The 22,932-nt window shown below is 43.2% G+C and overlaps 1 protein-coding gene across 3 annotated transcripts in view; it reads right to left on the bottom strand.

Annotated features, from left to right (window-relative positions):
- The window catches only part of HERC3 (HECT and RLD domain containing E3 ubiquitin protein ligase 3), a 125,017-nt gene extending 104,254 nt beyond the window's left edge, over positions 1-20,763 (bottom strand). Inside the window, exons 1-4 of one of the 3 annotated variants that reach the window (XM_011932472.1) lie at positions 20,612-20,752; positions 17,575-17,632; positions 15,416-15,553; positions 8,436-8,690 (exon numbers count right to left, since the gene is read on the bottom strand). In XM_011932472.1, the coding sequence (XP_011787862.1) occupies positions 8,436-8,661 (226 nt within the window). In that variant the 5' untranslated portion in view covers positions 8,662-8,690; positions 15,416-15,553; positions 17,575-17,632; positions 20,612-20,752. Of the gene's footprint in view, positions 1-8,435; positions 8,691-15,415; positions 15,554-17,574; positions 17,633-20,611 lie in introns of all 3 variants that reach the window. The other 2 variants (XM_011932464.1, XM_011932481.1) reach the window with 2 other exon arrangements.
- Positions 20,764-22,932: the final 2,169 nt, after the last annotated feature.

Here is a 22,932-nt window from a genome sequence, read left to right as displayed (position 1 = left end):
TAATAAGTATACGTTTTCTAAAACACTCAAGTAGCTTTATAGAATGTAGGCTGAGGCCGGGCGCGGTGGCTCAAGCCTGTAATCCCAACACTTTGGGAGGCCGAGGCGGGCGGATCACAAGGTCAGGAGATCGAGACCATCCTGGCTAACACGGTGAAACCCCGTCTCTACTATAAAAATACAAAAAAACTAGCCGGGCGAGGTGGCGGGCGCCTGTAGTCCCAGCTACTCGGGAGGCTGAGGCAGGAGAATGGTGTGAACCTGGGAGGCGGAGCTTGCGGTGAGCTCAGATCTGGCCACTGCACTCCAGCTTGGGCGACAGAGCGAGACTCCGTCTCAAAAAAAAAAAAAAAAAAGAATGTAGGCTGAGTATTACAGATAGAAAAAAAAACTCCGATTAATTATCCCAGAATAAAACTATTAAATGACAGTTTCTCCTGATCCTTAGACTTTTGAACCAGAAAGTTATCTACCCAGCTATCAGAGGCAAGATGTCCTACTAGTTTTGATTATAACCATTATCACCAAAATCAGAAAGGGGTGCACAGCCTCCTGAACCATCTGCCATTCCTAATAAGTAATAGATGGGGCCCTAACAAGGGCAATGTTGAGATCTGAACATTTCCTATGGCACATTCTGCCTTTTATATCAGTTATGCCCATAGAAACATGCACTTCAATAACAGGAAGTCATTACAGGGTCCCTTCCACTTCCTTTCAGTTCAGCTGGTTTGCTTTTCAGCAAGAGCTGATTAACATGACAGAGTTATTGCGCCCTTCAGATGCCCGAGAGCAACCTGAGAAGCTGGTTGAAAGCCTTACTTCTACCACGGTTAGAAGCAACCACAGTTTGGGAATTGAAACTTTTGGACTTTCTGCTTTATAAATCTCATTTATCAAACAGCAGGAGAGCTGTTACATATGGTGATAGGCATTATGGAAATGCTTAGACTGAATACAAAATGCAAATGTGAATTGGATTAAATTACCTGCAAGAGGGAAACCAACTCAGGAGGAAGTAAAAGGAACCAATCATAGAGATGAATCAAATAGAGTTGCACAGAAATGTTAAGAGTTTGCTTATAAATTGTTACCCTTGGGCTTATAAATAAGAAGATTTCCTGGTATGTCTACAGAGAATTGTACAATTTAGCAGAGTCAAATTAGATTACACTAAATAACTGGCCCTACCACGGTTCTTGTCTATTCGGGAATGAAATTAGAAGACACTTAGGTAAGTTCAGATATCCCGAATAAACCACAGAGATTAGCTTACCCTAAAATCCCAATATTAGAAATCAGAGTATGTGTAAGGAAAGGGGAACTATTCATTTAGCTGAAGAGTACTGTTTACAATGTAGCTGGGTAGGAATATCAGAGGCATGGTAAATTAAGGTATTTATTGAATTTTTTTCTATGGACAACCAGTCTCTAGTTTAATAAAAGAGCTCAAGATTTACTTAATGTCCACTTAGTCACTTTACTTATAAAAAATAACATTCAGGGGAAAAAAACCTCATGTTTTGTTTGCTTGCTTTATTCAAAAAAAATAAAAAAAAGTGGGGGAAGGCACACAAGACTTCCTAAAATGCCAGCCCTGTAACTTTATGTCTTAGAAAATTACAAAATAAATTCATGGACAAAAACCATAAGGAAATTAGTAATAACCCTATGATGCCTCCAATCACAAAAATTCTGTCTGCTTTGTGGGGGAGGGATGAGTTATACGTCAGAATAAAGGTGAGAATGAAGGAGAGAAAAGTCATGTGAGAGAGGAATGTGCAAAAGACTTATAATCCAATACTTTTTTTTTAAAGTTGGACATTGAGTTTAGATGGGGCTTAATAAACTGCATCTGAAAAATGCTTCTGGGAATCACAGGCCTCTTTGCCCTTGGCCAAATCACAAATGAGTCATGGACACACCTACGCTAGAACCCTGTGTGCTGCCTGACACACTGGGAAAATATCTGGGGCCTGAATTACCAGGAGTTTCAGAATTTGATGTGTCTTTGAAATGCCTCCTTCTTACCACATACACACACACACACACACACACACACACACAGTTGGTCACATAAGGGTATTACTAATGTGAGAAGCAGAGAAATGAGAGTACAAATAAACCACAGTAGTCTCAGGGTCAGCAACAGCAATAGTTAACTGTTACATATTCTCAAGAAGGAAAAAAAGGATCTCCAAAACCCTTAGAATCACTGAGAAGTGCTTTATATCACTGCTCTGGCATATCTATAGAATGCATCCCCCAAAAAATGAATTGATGTGCCTTGCAGCTGAACCACTTAGAGACAGAGTGTATAATATGGCATACGATGACTAGCAGGACAGAATCAAGGCACATATTAGAAGACTTGTCCAGGTGCATCTCCTACACCACTACCTTCTTTCAACTTTCCTTCCCCTCAGCAAGGTCAGAATATGTGGCTCCCAGGGTTGTTTGCATTTTAACAGGAAATGAAGTTTCAAGGCAATGAAATAAATCCTCCTCCAGACTAGTGCTAGATGACCACACCCATGCTGGTGGACACCCTGCTAGGACTAGAAATATTAACAAGTCCAATCAGCAGAGTAAGTGCTGATGGACAGGCATTACTCCATTCACAGTCAGTACTGCAAAGCAAGAAAAAGAAACTTAAGTTTGCCACTTGGGTTCAAAATTCTGTAAGCCCCTTGGAGGTAGGCCACCATGGAATTAACTCCTTCAACTCACTTCTTCACACATTCAAAGCCTTAGAGGGAACAGTCATACACTCACTTTTTAAAATCGTTCATATTTCAAAGTCAACTGATCTGGGCAACTTGATCTGGGCCAGGTTGAAATCACAGACCTGCCCAGAGTCCCCCCAAAAAATTATCTTTTAAGGAAGGGGCCTTCCATCATGCTCCCTCCCCAAATACCACAGAAGCTACTTGGGGGTAGCATTCCTGTGGGCCAAGACCAACAGATATCTCTAACAAAGTAAGCCTGCCATGGACTTCCCTTCCATGTCTAGCAGCTCTCCAGGTCACGGTTCTCAATAAGCAAACACAGAAAACAAGTTCATTCTCTTCTTCCCACTCATTAAAAACCAACCCAAATCGTATCCGTATTTAGAACACACCTACCAATGAAAAAGTTAAATGAAGAGAGGGAGGCACCCACCCACATAATCTTTCCATTCAAAGAGGCACTATTCCAAGCTGCTATGGAGTTTATAATTAACAGACAAGCTTAACCAACAACAGAAATTTCTGGAATCTCTTGTAATTTACACTAGAGTCTGCCTTATTCCAAATTTAGATCACAAGCATGGGCTGGATTCTGAGGCTGAATCCCAACGCCTTCTTGGCACACCTCTAGCTTGGGTTTCTTGCAGTCACTCAGCCCTGCTGGGGAGGGCGTCTGCAGGATGACTGAGGGCCAGCTGACCCAGTATGCAGACAGACGCAGAGCAGCTGCTTTGCCAGAGCTCACTCACATCCAAAGGCCCAGCAACACCTACCATTAGCTCCCTGGAGCTGCATCAGGAGGCTGTGCTGGAGAAATGTATACTTGCACTCAGATGTATTCATTATGATGCCTTCTACAGATCTTTGCTATCATTGTTCTGTGAGGTTTTTGCTTCCTTCCCCACCTGCTACCCCAGGGTGAACCCTCTCACCCAGGTTCCAAGACCAAGGTGTGCAGTGAGGCATATCTGAGCACCTGACTGCAGTGAGGCTGCCTGATAGAAGACCAAGCCACAGAGAAGACAGATAAGGAGGGTGGAAAGAGGGTGGCCATCACCGACTACTGTCAGGGGCATATGAACCAGAGCAACTCCATCTTAAACAGGAGCTGGGTAAAATGAGGCTGAAACCTACTAGGCTGTATTCTCAGATGGGTAAGGCATTCTTTTTTTTTTTTTTTTTTGAGATGGAATTTCGCTCTGTCCCCCAGGATGGAGTACAGTGGTATGACCTCAGCTCACTGCAACCTCTGCCTCCCGGGTTCAAGCGATTCTCCTCCCTCAGCCTCCTGAGTAACTAGGATTACAGGCACGCGCCACCATGCCCAGCTAATTTTTGTATTTTCAGTAGAGATGGGTTTCACCATGTTGGTCAGGCTGGTCTCGGACTCCTGACCTCATGATCCACCCGGCTTGGCCTCCCAAAGTGTGGGGATTACAGGCATGAGCCACTGCATCTGGCCCAGGTAAGGCATTCCAAGTCACAGGATGAGATAGGAGGTCAGCACAAAATACAGGTCATAAAGACCTCCTGATAAAACAGGTTACAGTAGAGGAGCCGGCCAAAAACCCACTAAAACCAAAATGGCCACAAGAGTGAGCTCTGGTTGTCCTCACTGCTACACTCCCATCAGCGCATGACAGTTTACAAATGCCATGGCAACGTCAGGACGTTACCCTACATGGTCTAAAAAGGGGAAGCGTGAATAATCCACACCTTGTTTAGCATATTATCAAGAAATAACCATAAAAATGCACAATCAGCAGCCCTCAGGGCTCTGTCTATGGAGTAGCCATTCTTTTATTCCTTTACTTTCTTAATCAACTTGCTTTCATTTTGTACTGCGGATTCGCCCTGAATTCTTTCTTGAGAGATCCAAGAACCCTCTCTTTGGGTCTGGATCAGAACCCCTTTCCTGAAATATATTTCTGTCTGTAACACTCCTAGCAGTTGTGTGGTGTCTTCTTTATCATGTGAATCCACTTCATCAAGAACTATCAGATTAGAAGAGGAAGTCTACTCCTTTTACAGGAAAGGGAACTGTGACTCAGAAATAGGAAGAAACTTGCCCAGGGCCACACAACTATTTCCTGGTAGATAAAAAAACTGGATTCCACTTCTCATACTCCCAGCTTAGGCTTCTTTCCCTGTATCTCCAGATACAGTATCAGCCTTTACACGGGATGGTAACACTGCAGGGTAGCGTAATTTCTGAGGTGTGACATAAAACTGCCAGACACTGCATTCAATATTTACACAGATTACTCTACCTATGAAAGAGTATTATAATCCCCATTTTTACTTATTTATTTATTTTGGGGTTTTTTGTTATTGTTGTTTTTTGTTTTATTTTGAGACAGAGTCTTTCTCTGTTGCCCAGGCTGGAGTGCAGTTATGCAATCACAGTTCACCGCAGTTTCAGTCTCCAGGGCTCAAGCGACCTTCCAACCTCAACCTCCCAAGTAGCAGGAACAACAAGTACACACCACCATGCCCAGTTAATTTTTTTTTTTTTTTTCGTATCTCTGTGTTGCCCAGACTGGTCCCCAACTCCTTGGCAAGCAATCCTCTGGCCTTGGCCTCCTAAAATGATGGGATTACAGGTGTGTGCCACCACGCCCAGACTATAATCCCCATTTTACATTACAGATGTAATGCCTCCATTAGTTTTATCCAATTTCAAACTTCACCATAATCTTGCTGTCTCTCTGGGAGGACTAGAAAGATCTCTTCCCAGTTCCCAAAATACTCCCTTCAAAGGCTGGCTAGGGTGGTACAAGTCCTTCAAAGATCGCTGGAGTGAAGTTCCTAAACCCTGGCTGAATGTAGACATTCCCACAGGAAAGAGCATACTGTTGGGCTCCCTCCGAATGCATTACTTGTTAGATGCTGGCTCTAGCCTAGGGAAAGAGAGGACACATTTAGGAGCTTAATATGAGATACCAGTGAGTTTTAACAGGAGGAAAAGAAAGAAGACTTGGTTTTTAATCTGTGCCAGTATGAAGACCATTTGTAAAAGTCAAGCTTCTTCCTGCCTCCTCCATGGTATTTGTATATGATACCTTTGTAGTCTATTAATTGGTAAAATACATAATAAATAGGATTTACTAATTTCTGAATTAGTGGCATTTTCAACTGAATTTTCCTTTTAGTAAACAACAGAATCATCTGAAAACCTATAGTATTGAGTGCACTGTACATGGAAGGGTGTTCATCTGTAGATGACTCTACAAACCCCTTCCTTGAAATCCCAAGATTTCAGGGTCCACAGGTTAAGAAACCCCTGGCCAGAACATGGGGCACTGCCCCCAGATGAGCAGGCCTGGTGTATGTCTCATAGCAGGCTTCCTGAAGGAACCTGATGGCAAAGAATGAGGAAGTGGAAGCCCATCAACCACACTTCACATCCTTCACAACTGTGCCTAAGCCCCACAGCCCTCTTTCCAATTTTAATCTTAATTTTGCAACACAAAAATTAACAATTATAAATTTACACTGACATTTGGGCAGGGAAACTATGGAACATTGTCACTTACTATAGAAGGGAATAATAAATATGAGAGAAGAGGAAGACAGTGTCACAGAAAAAATTCAATTCATATTGATGCCAAATGAAAGGGTATAATCATCTCGAAAAAACTGCAAGGTTATTCTTTAATGAAGCTTCAGTGTCTGGAATGATCTGTATTGAATGAAAAGGGTGGCAGGTAACAGAAAAAGGGGCAAACACCTATGCTAGTGTGACAAATATGTGGTCACAATTCAAGACGCTACCTTAAAATTTCTCACCAAAAGAAGACTCATTTACACATCACCACTACTAAGAGACTCTTATAAATCCATGCTACACATATACTGAAAGTCATACTTAGATTCTTTAAAAGTAAAAATAGGGCCAGGAATGGTGGCTCACATCTATAATTCCAGCACTTTGGGAGGCCAAGGCAGGCAGACTGCTTGAGCTCAAGAGTTTGAGACCAGCCTGGACAACATGGCAAACACTCCATCTCTACTAAAACAAAAATTTTTAAATTAGCAGGTGTGTTGGCACATGCCTGTAGTTCTAGCTAATCAGGAGACTGAGAATGGGAGGATATCTGCAGCCCAGGAGGTGGAGGTTGCAGTGACTCAAGATGGTACCACTGCACTCCAGCCTGATTCTGTCTCAAAAAAAAATGTAAAAATAGGAGGAAAAAAATAAAATCAACAAACTTAAAATACGTGCAGCACCTGTTACAAATCAATTAAAAGCACTGAAATTTAAGGAAACGAATTAGCCCCCTACCTTTCCAGCTTATTCTCTTCTATTACCCACTCTTACCAGTCTCACCACACTACTCAACATGCCCTGAACAGGTATTGCATATATCCACATCACTGGGTATCAGGTGTGCAATAACCTGAGTGATGCTGCCACATTCATTCATACACCCAAGTGCACATGCATGCACACACACACACACACACACCAAAGTTCTACTCAACATCCAAAGGCAGAACCAATCTCCCCTCCCCTACACCTGAGTGATGCTGCCACATTCATTCATACACCCAAGTGCACATGCATGCACACACACACACACACACACCAAAGTTCTACTCAACATCCAAAGGCAGAACCAATCTCCCCTCCCCTACACCTCTGGTGTATTCTTCAACTTACATAACACAGACTTGCATGACAGCATTTGCCATGGGGATCACTGCAGTCACATCATCACCATATCTCATTCATCCCTCCACTCATAACACCAATCACATGGCTTAGCACAAAACATATAATAAAAGCATGTTGCAGAAACAAAGGAATCAATATAGGTAATCAGGAAGTAAAGCTTCTGATAGTGATTGTGTGAGGATTACCTGATCAAAAACTGTCATAATTCTCAGCATTAAATTACTGGGGCATATGGTTTGGCTGTGTCCCCAGCCAAATCTCATCTTGAATTCCCACGTGTTACAGGAGGGACCCAGTGGGAGGTAAGTGAATCATGGGGGCAGGTCTTTCCTGTGCTGTTCTCATAATAGTGAATGAGTCTCATGAGATCCGATGGTTTTAAAAATGGGAGTCTCCCAGCACAAGCCCTCTTCTCTTGTCTGCTGCCATATGAAATGTGCCTTTCACCTTCTGCCATAATTGTGAGGCCTCCCCAGCCACATGGAACTGTAAATCCAATAAACCTCTTTCTTTTGTAAACTGCCCAGTCTTGGGTATGTCTTATCAGTGTGTGAAAACCAACTAATACAATGGGCAAAATCTATTTTATTCTAACCCTGAACTAACTAGTCATCCTCCCCTCCCTGGGTAACTGACATTACATACGTTCTCTAATAAGACGAAAAATAAAAAGTCTTGTGGTGGCACATGCCTGTAATCCCGGTTAGTCAGGTGGCTGAGGTATGAAAATCACCTGAACCTGGGAGGTAGAGGTTGCAGTGAGCCAAGATCTCACCACTGCACTCAAGCCTGGGTGACAGAGTGAGACCCTATCTCAACAAAAAAAAAAAGAAAGAAAAGTCTGTTTTTCCATCAAAAGGCTTGAATTAGACACAAGGGTTCCAATCAGGAGGGAATCCCTGCACCGTTCAAAAGAGCCTCCCTGAAAACTGAACACTTGCTGGAGAAAGCTCCAACCAGGCCCTCTGCCACTGTGTCCTCCAACTTTCCATTCTCACCAACAATCAAGACAGACAAGGTGCACTCACCTGGCTTGTTTCCTTCCCTCTCATGGCCCAGCTGCCCCTTGGTGTTCAAACCACATGTGTAAACTTCCCCATCTTCCAGCAGGAACACAGAGTGGTTTCCCCCACAGGCCACCTCCTTGACACTTCTGTCAGATATGAACCCACACACCTGGGGCTCAGCCACAATTCCCTGCAGGTTGGTGCTGATACCAGGTTGGCCCAGAGACCAATATCCCCAACATAACATTGTTCTTATCTTTCAGGGAATCATGTAGCCTAGGAGAGAGTTAAAAAAATATATTTTTAATTAAAAAGAAATAGGTCATAGAAAGTCAAGTAATGAATGTAACCAATTTAAAAAATAACCCTCCTCTTAATATTCTTCAGATATCTTACATCTCAAAATAAAACATATTAATACTGTTGAAAGCAGTTATGTTATAATGATGCTACTTTGTATTTTAATAAGAGTTTAAAAAACAGTTTAAATAAATTGTGTTTGTTTAAATGAATGAGTGAACAGACAGAATATGGTTTTCAGATCACTGTTAAAGAATCCTGAGTACAGGAGATGACCTGAAACAATCTTGGCAAATCATTAAGTTAGTAACAGTTTTGAAAACACTCTCAAGACTTCACCTTATCCTTTCTCAATGCATCATTCCTTTGAATTTTCTGCTTATTTTAATGTTTTAAAAAATTTTGAACCAATTAACTCATTTACATACCCTAATATTAGATTGCTTAGTAGGATTTCACCACTTGAAGTGAAGACGAAAAATGGAAAAAAAATAAAAAATGTTATCTTCTCTGCCATTCCCTTTTACCCTTGGTTCCAGCTCTGAATCAAGCCTCACTTCCTACCGGAGAGACTCTGGGATTGTTACAGTGACAGTCAGCCTGCATCCCTCTGACATGTCTACTATACTGCCTAACTGGTAGCTTTCTATCTTTATAACTTAACTCCCCAAAAAAGATTTTAATCTCCTTCAACAGAGACCACAGTATAACACAGACCTCTTCTATTTAGCAGGTAATCAACCTTTGCCTGATTACTGACACTAGCCTAAAGTTTCATTACCTTTTAACAATTAATGTTTCCCTTTCATACAAACAAAAAAAAAATCTCATCTCTCGCTACCAATTCACATCACAAGGATGGCCAGGTAACAACAAGTGTTGGCAATAATGTGGGGCTGTTAGAGAACCATCCTACACTGGCTTGTAAAAATGTCTGGCAGTTCCTGAAAAGAATAAACATAAAGATACCATATGATCCAGCAATTTCACTCCTAGTTATAAACCCAAGAGAACTGCAAGACTACGTCCACACAAAACCTTATAAAGGAATGTCCACAACAGCATTATACACAATATCAAAAGGAAATAACCAAAATGTTCATCAACCGATGAATGGTTAAATAAAACATGGTATATCTATACAATGGGATATTATTTGGCTGCAATATGGATGAACAGTGAATGTATTATGCTAAGAAAAAGAAGCCAGTCACAAAAGTCCACAAATTATATGATTCTGTTTACATGAAATGTATAGAACAGGCAACAGAAAATAGACTAGAAAATAGACTAGTGTCTGCCTAGGACTGGAGGGAAAGAGGAGAATTGACAGTGACTGTACCTGTCCTTTTGGAAGGTGGCAAAATGTTCTAAATTTAGGTTGTGGTGATGGTTTTAAAACATGGTAAATATACTAAAAACCCCTAAATGTTATACTTTAAATAGGTAAATTTTAGGCCGGGCGTGGTGGCTCATGCCTGTAATCCCAGCACTTTGGGAGGCCAAGACGGGCGGATGACCTGAGGTCGGGAGTTCCAGACCAGCCTGACCAACATGGAGAGACCCTGTTTCTACTAAAAATACAAAATCAGCCAGGCATGGTGGCACATGCCTGTAATCCCAGCTACTCAGGAGGCTGAGGCAAGGAGAATTGCTTGAACCCAGGAGGCAGGGGTTGCAGTGAGCTGAGGTCCCGCCATTGCACTCTAGCCTGGGCAACAAGAGCAGAATTCTATCTCAAAAAAAAAAAAAGAAAAGTACATCTTACGGTATGTGAATTATATCTCAATAAAGATTTTTTAATTGTCTTTAAACCTCCTTTCTCTTACTATATGTGTACTGCCTCTGCGGGTCCACATCAGCCGATAAGGCTTTCTTGAGTTTAATTGTGAGAATTGTCATTACCAACATAATAGGCACAAAAGTATTTTTTCTACAACAGAAAGGAGGAGGGAACAACCCCTAGTGTTTAATATGGGAGAGGTATCAATTATTTCAATATTTTATTTTGCTTACAAAGACATAAGAGGGGAAGTTTTATCTAATGCTTTGCTCAGAAATGAAATATTGTAACTCCAAAAGTTCTGACTACTGGTAAAGTTGGAAATCTTAAGTGGATGGATCTTCTGTTTAGGAAAATACCTCATGCACCTCCTCTCTGGTTTTGAAAGAAAGGTCCAAGATTTAGAGACGAAAGGAGATGGGGGAAATCCCAAGCATGCCTTATAAAATAGTAGATGCTCCTATTTAAGATATCAAATTAAGAGTGTGCGATTGGCTGGTTATGGTGGCTCACGCCTGTAATTCCAACACTTTGGGAGGCCAAGGCAGATGGATCACCTGAGGTCAGGAGTTCGAGATCAGCCTGATCAACATGGTGAAACCCCATCTTTACTAAAAATACAAAAATTAGTCAGGCGTGGTGGCAGGCACCTATAATCCCAGCTACTCAGAAGGCTGAAGCACCAGAATCGCTTGAACCCAGGAGGGAGAGGTTGCAGTGAGCCAAGATGGCGCCACTACACTCCAGCCTGGGCAACAAGAGCGAAACTCCACCTCAAAAAAAAAAAAAAAAAAAAGACAAAGAAAAAACAGAAAGCGATTGAAGCCTGTAATATGGCTGCAAGTCTGGAACCTGGCCAGTAAACAGTAGATTCTCCGTGGCAGAGAACAGCAGATGGATTTAGAGAACAGTGGTGTCTAACACTCAGTCTGAAGTTGTTGCCTGTTCTGTAACTACTTTTGAGAATCCCAAACCTTCTATCAAAGTTAAGACACAACAGCCTTACAATAGCTGTATTTTGCCAAGCATGAATAAAAAGAACCTTGAAAATAAGCCTTCAGTACCCCTCTGGAAGACTGACAACTGAGCAAGAGTTTTGGATGAGCCATAAGAGAACCTAAATGCTCTTCTTCCCCTTGGAAATTCTTAGAAATTTGAGGAAGACACTAAATCTCTAATCAGCATCACCCTGGGCTTAAATCACTTTATCTGGATATTAAAGAAAATAGTGACCAGGCACAGGGGCTCACGTCTGTGATCTCAACACTTTGGGAGGCCAAGGTGAGAGGACAGCTTAAGCCAGGAGTTTGAGACCAGCCTGGGCAACATGAGGCCTTATCTCTACCAAAAAATAAATAAAATCAGCCAAGTGTGGTAGCACACACCTGTAGTCCCAGCTACTTGGGGGGCTGGGGTGAGAGGATCGTTTGAGCCTACGAGGTCAAGGCTTCAGTGAGCCGTGATTGCACCACCATACTCCAGCCTGAGCAATAGAGCGAGACCCATCTTAAAAACAAACAAGTAATGCAAAAGATTGGTCTTAAGGACATTCAGATTACATTTCAGTTTCCAAATATACTTTTTTGTTTTTTGTTTTTTGAGACCAAGTCTCGCTCTGTCTCCCAGGCTAGAGTGCAGTGGCGCAATCTCAGCTCACTACAATCTCCGCCTCACAGGTTCAAGCAATTCTCCTGCCTCAGCCTCTGAATTAGCTGGGATTACAGGCATGTGCCACCACACCCAGCTATTTTTTTTGGCATTTTAGTAGAGACAGGGTTTCACCATATTGGCCAGGCTGGTCTTGAATTCTTGACCTCAAGTAATTAGCCCACCTTGGCCTCCCAAAGTGCTGGGATTACAGGTGTGAGCCACCGAGCCCGGCTGGTTTCCAAATATACATTTTAAGTATAATTCTGAATATCCTTTTCTAATCATACTTCTTTTTTTTTTTTTTTTTTTGTGACGGAGTCTCGCTCTGTCACCCAGGCTGGAGTGCAGTGGCCAGATCTCAGCTCACTGCAAGCTCCGCCTCCCGGGTTCACACCATTCTCCTGCCTCAGCCTCCCGAGTAGCTGGGACTACAGGTGCCCGCCACCTCGCCCGGCTAGTTTTTTGTATTTTTTAGTAGAGACAGGGTTTCACCGTGTTAGCCAGGATGGTCTCGATCTCCTGACCTCGTGATCCACCCGTCTTGGCCTCCCAAAGTGCTGGGATTACAGGCTCTAATCATACTTCTTAAACATGTTACTCTCTCCATATTGAGAATTACTGTTCTAGGTCCTACAGGTCAAAATATCAGGATTTCAAAACAAGATTGCAGACTTCAAAGGTGTCTTGCCTAATCTTTTCACTGGTACATTCATTTCATTGTAATGAAAAGGGGATGGATTCTAACGGAAATAGTGAAGACTTACTTTGAATTATAATATGAGGAGAACACATCAAAGCTGCATATATCAGACAGTCTACAGGAGAAAACTGTCATCGTATGAAGGAGACAGCTAATTGGCTATTCTGTACAAAGTCAGCTTTTAAAATGACAAACTCCTTTCTCCCAAGGTAAAAGCATGCCCAAATGGTTACAAATTAAAGATGACAACACAGAGGAAGCTCATACTTTCAACCTCTCTTGACAACAATTACAGTACTTTGGCTTTAACTCAATGACCTTAATTTGTATATACCAATTTTTAAACTGCCTTATTGTAATCCTGAGGTATGCTTTGAACTCTTGAGGCTTTCAGGAAAGGCATGAAAAGGCCCAAAATAAAATATAAAACTGAATCTCAACTTGCTGTCTTAACCAGAAAGTTCTCTTCTTCCCAAGATTTGTATTCCTTGTCTAGACTCTACGCTAAAAATGTATTAAGATTAAATGTTATTATTTGAATTAACTACAAAGTTTGTGCGGAAGGAAGTAGAAATAAAATGAAAAACTAGCAGGGCAGTGGTGGTGGTGGGTGGTGGTGGTCTAATGATACACATTTAAATAGACCAGCAAGCTCACATAATCTAGAAATAATTTATTTTTCCCAACTTGCTCAACTGCTATTAACCACATCAATGGAGTGTAGAGTAAGGAGCTTAGAAAGTAGATAACCAAAAGGCCAGACTTTGCAATGTGTCTGCACCACTCTCCAGAGAAACAGGGACCCTGATCAGTCAACCTGGCTATCTGATCCAGTAAGTAATTATTTCCTAAAAGTGGATGGGTGGATCAGATTCCATAACAGTTGTCGTTAAATTCACCCAACCAATTGCCTTGCTTAGCAAGCAACCCTAAATAACTTGGTTTATAGGGCAGATTCTACTACAGGGATAGAATACTGTGACCAGGTAACCAAAGCATCTCAGTCTTACTAGGATTTTTAATTCTCATTATTAATTTGGTGTCCTGTGTCTATCAGCTTTTTGTAGTTAATCTGGTATGAGTCAGTCCTTGAGAGTCATCTGAGTTCTGGGTGCTTTGGCCAAGCACAATCCTGTGTAAACAGCCTGAAGTATGGCCTCATCCCTGACTGACTAGTAAAAACAATTTATGAAAAAAGATAATAAAAAGGACTACTGTTGAAAACTTCAAAAATTCTTCCCAACTGAGTTACAGTAATGGAATCTTCAATTTGTCAAATGAAAACTGCCTACCAAGAGAATTAAATAGCAACCACAAATAAGATGTATACCTGTGAATAAACTATCAATCATAATTATAAATATGGTCTGGGTCATCACAATGCTCTGCTGAAACTAAAGAAGAAGGCAACTAAAATCATCTAATTTCAGGAGAGAAGTTCAATGCATTGGAGAGAAGCCAGCCACCAGCACAGCTTTCACTTCAAAGTACACTCCAGTTGGACCCCTAAATCTTGTAGCTGATGTTCATGACTTTAAAGGTCTAGTTTCAGCAACGGTCTGCATCGCTAGGCATTTTGATCTCCAAGGTCCTTACACCCATTTTTCCTCATTCACTCTGTTGCTTGCTCCTGGAAGAGCAGAATCTTTTCTTTTCCTTCAAAATACATAATTATGAAATTCGCTACAAAATATAGGACACACTTCCCTCAGCATGTACACCAGCCCCCCTTGGCTGCATTTCCTGCCTCTTATTTCCCCATGACAAAACAAAAGGACCACTTTTGAAGGACAACTTTCTCTCAATGTCAACTTTCCTGAGACCTTTTCATCTATTCTTGGTAAGAGATTCAAGATAATCTTAGCAGAGCTTAACAGTCAAAAGAACTAAAATCCAAGCCCTACATTAACCACATGTTAGCTGTGAAACCTAGGGAAAGATGTTTACCCACCTTAAGCTCCAAAATCAGGAGGTGGTGCTAGAGTGCTATGAGGATTAATGAGAAAATGCATGTAAAAAGGGCTTAGCACAATGCCTGGCATGTAGTAATAAGTGACCAGTAAATGTCAGCTGCTTTAGGCAATGTTACTCCTATTCCTAGTGCTTTTCTTTGAGACTTCAGCAGACAGGACAATTCCCAAGAGGCTGGGGTTATGACTCCTGTCTTCCTCACTGCAATTAGCACTAGCTGCATTCTGCCAAATCTGCACTACAGCAAAGTAGCATCACCACCATCTGCCATAACTTTCATGAAAGGGATTTGAGGTTGATAGGAGGAAGTTTTTTGTGTGCATTTGCTTTTTAACTCTGGAGAGGGCATGAGTGGAGGGCAATAGGGAGATAAATCTCTTTTAACTAGCTCTAGTGAGTTGAATGCTAAAAGACAACCTTCAATTCCTCAACTTTGTCTTATAATAAGACTATGCGACTATGCACACAGCAGCCTAACAACTCATTCTTATTCCTTTGTTTGAAAGGCACTGAGACCTAAATAACACTCAGGCAGGACTTCTAATCTCATTTAAAATAGAGATAAGCTTCCTTTCAAGTAAGCTTAGACGCAATTACCTGAATGTTGTATATATGTAGAGGGTTTCTTTCAATAGCAGGAAAAGACAATGTCCAAAATCTTCAGTGCTTGGCAGATACCCCCCAAATTCAGGCTTTAAATAAATTTAGGGCCAAAATTAAAATGCAGAATTAACTCTGGTAACAAAGAAGATTCATTTTAATGACTTGCCTTATTATCAAAAATGTTCCTACCAAAGGGAGAAATGGCAATAGAAGGCAAAGAGAAGTTTTCAACAACGTGAATCCACTCCTTGCTGTTTTCTCTCTCCTCCACTTTAGCTGGTCTTTGGTCCTCTGACCCCTTCAGCCAACACAGGAAACATTCCTACCCTTCCCCCATCATCCCCTCAAAGGTGGTGCCTTCTTCACTACCTGGTGCTAAGCTTTGTGAAGCTGAAAGAATGACTTCTCTGCTGTCTGCTTAAGCTGTGGGCTGCCTTCAAAAGATACCAACCAGACTCGCAAGAATTGAAAAGTCTAACAATACTAAGTCAAGGATATACAACAGCCAGGGCCCTCATTGACAGCTGGTGGGAATATAAACTGGCATAACCACTTGGCAAAACAAGCTGGCATTCTCTAGTGAAGAGGAAGATGTGGATACCTCCCCACACAGTAATTTCACTCCTAGGCATATGACCAGCATTGTCCAACTTATTAAGCATCTATGGTGCTCCTGTATTGTACTAATAAATGGAGATACAAAGATGAGTAAAATCTGGAAACTGAGAACTTTCTGCGATAATGGAAATGCTATATATTTGCACTGTCCACTATGGTAGCCAGTAGGTATCTGTGGCTACTGAGTACTTGAAATGTGACTAATACAAGTGAATAAGTGAAATTTTAATATTTTATTTTAATAAATTTTAACGTTAGTAGCCCTAAATGACTGTGACTATCTTACAGTCCAATGCAGTGAGAAACTCATGAACATATGCACCAAGATATATGTATAAGAATGTTCATTCCTGCATTATTTGAAATAGAAAAAAAGCAAAAAACAAATATCCATCAACAGATAACAGAAAACAGATACAGTGCGGCACATGCATAAAATAGAACACTGTAGAGCAGTAAAATATAAACTCCATCTATAAGCATCATTGTAACTAAATCTTAAAAAGTGTTGAGTCACAGAAGAATTCAGAGTATGATGCATTTGTACAAAGTTCAAACACAACTATAACAAATATATTATTTGGAGATTAAGAATCATCAGTGGTAACAAAGCTACGAAGAAAAGCCAATCACAAACACAAAATACAGGGTAATGATTGTGGAGGCAGTAGGAATAGAGGGAACAATCTGGAAGGAGCACAAAGGGAGACATTTCAATAGCATGGCTGATGTTCTGCTTCTGTCCTTTTATTGTTGTTTCTTAACACATATGGCATGCATTATTTTATGCTTACAAACACTTCACAAAACAAAAAAAAAATGCAAAGCGCTATTGAGGCAGTCTGGCTGCTTCTCATACCTCCTCCACTAACACCCTGTCCACGTGCAGACTGGGAGTTTCTCCATGAAGGAACCAGGTTTTACTCATCTTTGTGCCTTCCATTCTCAGCAGAGTATAGAAGCACAGTAGAGGCTTGATAAATGTCTAGTGAACTGAACTCCATTCTTAGAAAACCAGAATTTCCACTATCTCAACTTGTTACCCCTTTTATTTTCCAGATAATTTTAAAGGTTCCCCACCCTGAGTAATAATAAAAACAGTTCACTTACACAGAAACACATGTCTCTGCTACCCACAAGTACTATTTCTAAATGGAGTAAATGTCTAAAGGGGACAGAGTTGTATTAGCAAATTTACCATCTTATTAAAAGTCCATTTGGTCTAACCTCTAAGCAAAAGACTTACATTCCTAAATTCATTTTAATGGCAGCTAAGGCCTTCAGAGGCCAAGTAACTTTGGTCCTCTAAGAATTAAGTGCTTGAAGCAGAGACCAGACACCAAATATCCTACTTCTTGGGCTCACCTTGTTCTCTTCACTATCTCAGAGCAGCAGGAAGGCACTGAGATTTGCTTAGGCCTCTCTAGGTAGCTATCTTAGCCCGAGTTGATGACAGTATTAAACAGGATAATGTATGTAAAGGACTCCATTTACAAGATGAAAAAACTGAGGTACAGAAAAATTAAGTAACTCACCACAGGTCACACACTTGGCATTGGACTAAAAGCCAGAAATATTTCACACCCTGTGGTTCTGCAAGTTAAAGAAATAATAAATAACATTAGTATGGAACTCGGTTAAGTGTCTTCATGTTATTGTAAACAAAAAGACAGGAGTTAATCTCTGAAAATAAGTATATCTTGAAATTACTCAATCTTAAATATTCCCCATGCATTGTATCTCAAGCCAGGAGTTTGGTTAAATACTAGTAAGATAACCTCTAACCAGTTATAAAGATATCAATCACCTCTAAAAGTGAACTAGAGATATAGATATCACCTTCTAAAAATTCCTGACATTTGATAGGGAGGAGTAAAAATAGAATTACTTTAAAATCTCTCATTTTTGTTAGAGAAAGTTTTGGAAAATAATTTAATTTTGTCTATTTTCTTTATTTTTCCATGTATCACACATAGCTGCTTGTTTTGCCACAACTGTTATGAAGACTGTCTCCTTTCATTTCTTTTTTTTTTTTTTTTTTGAGACAGAGTGTGGCTCTTTCACCCAGGCTGGAGTGCAGTGGCCACTCTGGGCTCACTACAACCTGCATCTCCCAGGTTCAAGCAATTCTCCTGCCTCAGCCTCCCAAGTAGCTGGAATTACAGGCACCTGCCACCATGCCCAGCTAATTTTTGTATTTTTAGTAGAGACGGAGTTTCACCATGTTGGTCAGGCTGGTCTCCAACTCCTGACCTCAAGTGATCCACCCGTCTTAAGCCTCCCAAAGTGCTGGGATTACAGGGGTGAGCCACTGCGCCCCGCCAGCCACTGCACCCGGTCTTTCCCTTTCATTACCACATCCTCCATCATGCAAAATGAAAAGAGATCATCTCAGAGAGGTACCTAAAGTATCTCAAAAGAAAAAGTCCTGCATGATTTTAAGATATTTTTGTCAAGCACTTTAGGAGGCCCAGGTGGGTGGACAGCCTTAGCCCAGGAGTTGGAGATCGGCCTGGGCAACATGGCAAAAGCCCATTTCGTCTTTTGGCGAAACCAACAACTACAAAAAATTAGCTGAGCGTGGTGGTGCACACCTGTGGTCCCAGCTGCTTGGGAGGCTAAGGTGGGGGGGGTTCGCTTGAGCCTGGGAGGCGGAGGTTGCAGTGAGTTGAGATCGCACCACTGCACTCCAGCCTGTGCAACAGAGCAAGACCCCCATCTTGAAAAAAAAAAAAAGGATATTGTCATAACTGTATTTCTACCTCTCCATGCAGAAAATCCCATTCAATCTGGAGAATATTACTTTTATTTATAAAACTGAAGCATAACTATCTTGTGTCTCCAGTAGGGGTACTACTACTCTCATTAAGTATAAAAAAAGTTTTTAATTGGTCATGAAAATCTTAATAAATTTAAATTTGGTCTTCAGAATGAAATGCTATAACGAATGGCTTCAACCACACAATATCGAACATTCTGAAATCCCTTTTTTTTTCTTCAAAAAGTAAACTCCAGCTACTGACTGAACAAGTAGAACTGGATGCTAGTGCTAACGTGCTAATTTTGTTTTTCATGCCAAAGAAGTTCTGTCAAAGAGGTTTTCTAACCTGTCCTCCTTGTTTCCTGCATTATACTTTTTACAGAAAGTTCCTAACCTTGAAGGGGGTACGACCATGATGTAGAATATGTAATTCAACCACTTTGCTTTGGAATATGCAATGTACTTTGCTTTTCTGATTTATAAGGCTACTCCCTCCTCCCCCAGGGTAAAGGAAAGTACAAAAGGAGAGAGCTTCACAGTACTCTGCCGACTAAAACATGATACCCTCTCTATCACTGCATTTAAAACTCATTTTATTTTTTTATTTCTCTCAAGTCTGGAGTTGAAAAATCAGCTCACTTGATCTTATCAAATCATCAAATAAAAGGTTCTAGAAATAGCTTCCTATTTGTGGAAAGCGCCAGAAGACACACAAAAATGGAAGAGAGCTCTTGAATCGTCTTTCCCAAAGCATTCTGTGCGTGATGAATGCAAGCAAAATCCTGGAAGGCTTTTCTCTGAATTTAAGGTACTTCCTAATGGGGCTGATTTGAAAGCTAATGGAAAATGCAATCAGAAAGCAGCCAGAAACAGTGACAGACCAACAGCAAAGTTCAAATACTTACTCCCTGGAGTTCACGCTGCATACACATATTCCGTGCACAGTCGCATTAAACACTGACTCTACAGGCTCACCTGTTTCAGGTTACACATGCTCCTCTCGGTCTGGCTGTCCTGGTTTGCCCACTCCACACATTCACAAATGACTCAAGTCTCACCTGCCCCCGGCCGTCCCAGCTCCTGACACCCCCGCGCCGGTTCGCACCGACGTGTCGGCGCACACACACACACACCCGTACACACGTGTCCGCACACACCCTCGCCCCCGGCCCCGCCCAGGAGGCGGACCCAGGAGAGGCGAGCCGGCCCGGCCTCCGCGAAGTGGGTGGTGCCGGGCCCCGCAGCCTTGCCGGCGCTGTCATCGCGGACGCCGTGCACCGCGTCCTCAGCGCAAACTCCTCGCGGCCGCCGAGGTTCCCCAAAATGCCAGGGCCTCGCCAGCTCCCATTTCAATTGAAAGCGTCCGCGCTCCTCACTGCACGGAGGTCCCTGGAACCCCAGAATTTAAATAAGGGCAGGGGTCAAGCATGGGGACTATCCTCCTTTAGACTTTCTGCGTCGCAATTCCTCCCGGGCGGCAGGGCGGCCGAGCGCGGGCGGGAGGCGCTCCCATTTTGAAGGCTTGTCTCGCCTTTCCTGGCGCGGGGCTCTCTGGCGGGAGGGCGAGCCCACTAGAACGCCAGGGAGGCGCACGCGGGGTCCTAAGGGCGCCGTGCCCCAACCTCCCCGCTCCCCAGCCCCAGGTCATCGCTGGAAGTGCCTGCAGCGGCTGCCGCCGGAGCCACGGGAGGAACCGCAGCCGCCCCTCCGGGAGCCGCGCGCTGACGGCAGTGCCAGGCGGAACGCGGCCCCGCGCGACTGCAGCTCCGCCGTACCCTCCTCCCTGGAACCCCGGCCCCCGCCCTGCGCACCTCGGCAGCAGCCGACCCGCAGCTTGGGACTCCGACTGTCACAGCCCCTCTCGCCCGGCTCGGGGTTTCTCCGTTTTCGGCGTCACAATAATAAGGAAGTTTCCCCGCAAGCCTGCGGGCGGCGGAATGCGCTTGCTGAATGACTTCGCACCAGGCCAATGGGCGCCGCTCTGGGGAGGACCCGCACCAATGGCGGCCGCCGTGGCGCGGGCTGGAGGCGGGGCGGCGAGGTCCGAGGGCGGGAGGAGGGGAGAGGCCCAGGCCCCAGAGCCAGGCGGCCCGAGGTGACAGGACTCGAGGGCCCGGCGCGGGGACAGCGGCACGGGTGTGTCAGCCGAGATCGGACTGCATGACATAGAGCGTTGGCGCTGAAAAAGATTGCTTTTCACTGGCGGGGAAGCGAACGGGACCGATCAGCGGTTGCCTTTTCAGGTTCTGGGCTCTGGTTTTTATTATTTATGGAGAGGTGACCGAAAGCCTTGGGCACTGGCGGGAAGAAAGCTAGAGGGTGACAATTGAGGGAGAGTGCGCTAGTCTTCTGCTTTACTCCCCTTCGTAGGACGTAGGAAGCGTGGCGCCGGCCCGCGGGGCTGCGCAGTGGAAGAGGCGGGGAAGGAGATCCGTGGCAGCCGCCGGCGCCCTTCTGAAGAGGTGGGGATCGAAGACCGGCGCGGGGCTGCCGAAGAAAGGCGGGCTTGGGGGAGGCTGGAGGGTGGACGTGGGGGAGCATAGCAAGAAGAGTCTCTGAGCACCAGTTCTTAAAAGCTTGTAATCTGAAAGACACCGATACCCAGTAACGGATTTTTTTGAAGTTTGTCCTCTTCCACTTTTCCCTACCGCGCCGAATCCCAGAGCTTCCTCCTCCTCAAGGTCACTAGTGTTTTTATGCTTGCCCTAGACCTGATCTGATCCACAGCTAATCTTTTGCAGAAAACCTCAGAAAGGTGACTTCATGTGTCTGCCGCCCTTAAATGTGAAATGCAGAACACTGGCACAGTACCGCTTGAATCCAAAGGAATAACACTCCTAGTGGAAGAATTTCCATAACCTGGCATTTGAACCAGGAAGGCCTTTTGAGGAGAGATTCTTTCCAAGGACATTCAGATCACCTCAGGTCTGCAATCCCTTGTCCCGAGAACCTAACAGACCAAGTAGAAAAGAAAGTTTCAAGGAGGTATATCCTGGGGATGAGACGTTATTGGCTGACTGACAGTGTTGAGCCCTCCGTGAAATAATGCAAATTGTCCAGTACACTGAGACAAGAAAGCTAAAAAAGCAGAATTTAAGTTATCACGTTATCTAAGAAAAAATACAAACCTTTGAAATTTGGATCACACTGGACACCTTTAGAAACACTGGGGATGGCCAGGCGCGGTGGCTCACGCCTGTAATCTCAGCACTTTGGGAGGCCAAAGCGGGTGGATCACTTGAGGTCAGGAGTTCAAGACCAGCCTGGCCAACATGGTGAAACCTTGTCTCTACAAAAAAAAAATAACAAAATTAGCTGGGCATGGTGGTGTGCGCCTGTAGTCCCAGCTACTTGGGAGGCTGAGGCAGGAGAATCACTGGAACCTGGAAGGCGGAGGTTGCAGTAAACTGAAATTGAGCTACTGTACTTACTCCAGCCTGGGCGACAGAGGGAAACCTTGTCTCAAAAAGAAAAAAGAAACACTGGGGACAACAGTAACACAATTCACCTATATTCCAGATACGTGGCAGTTTCACAAAAGTTTAGTCTATTACAAAGATGCAATCCCAATTTAGAGATGCTGTTGGCAAAAGAACTGGTGAAATGCCCAAAGAGCAGTCTGGTAGGAAGAGAAAGCAGTCTGGTAGTTGCAAAGGAGAAAGCGAGAGAGCCTATTATTATGTGTCACATATGAGGTTTGTAATCAATCAGTGTTTGGGTTGATATGTCTGGCCCGTGGCTCAAGTGTTTTTTGTTTGTTTGTTTTTGTTTTTGTTTTTGTTTTTTTGATATGGAGTCTCGCACTGTCTTCTGGGATGGAGTGCAATGGCGCGATCTCTGCTCACTGCAACATCCACCTCCTGGGCTTAAGCAATTCTCCTGCCTCAGCCTCCCGGGTAGCTGGGATTACGGGCACCCACCACCACACCCAGCTCATTTTTGTATTTTTAATAGAGGCAGGATTTCACCATGTTGGCCAGGCCGGTTTACTCCTGACCTCAAATGATCCGCCCACCTCGGCCTCCCAAAGTGCTGGGATTACAGGCGTGTGCCAACGCGCCGGTCAGCTCAAGTGTGTTTCATATGAAATTTCATCTTGAGGAAAAGGATGGTTATCAAGGACTCAAGCCTA

This window comes from Colobus angolensis, unplaced genomic scaffold (assembly GCF_000951035.1).
Source record: "Colobus angolensis palliatus isolate OR3802 unplaced genomic scaffold, Cang.pa_1.0 Scaffold123, whole genome shotgun sequence".
NCBI classification, from domain to species: domain Eukaryota; kingdom Metazoa; phylum Chordata; class Mammalia; order Primates; family Cercopithecidae; genus Colobus; species Colobus angolensis.
Note: the sequence above shows the minus strand (reverse complement) of the source record. Positions and strands in the feature narration are given on the sequence as shown.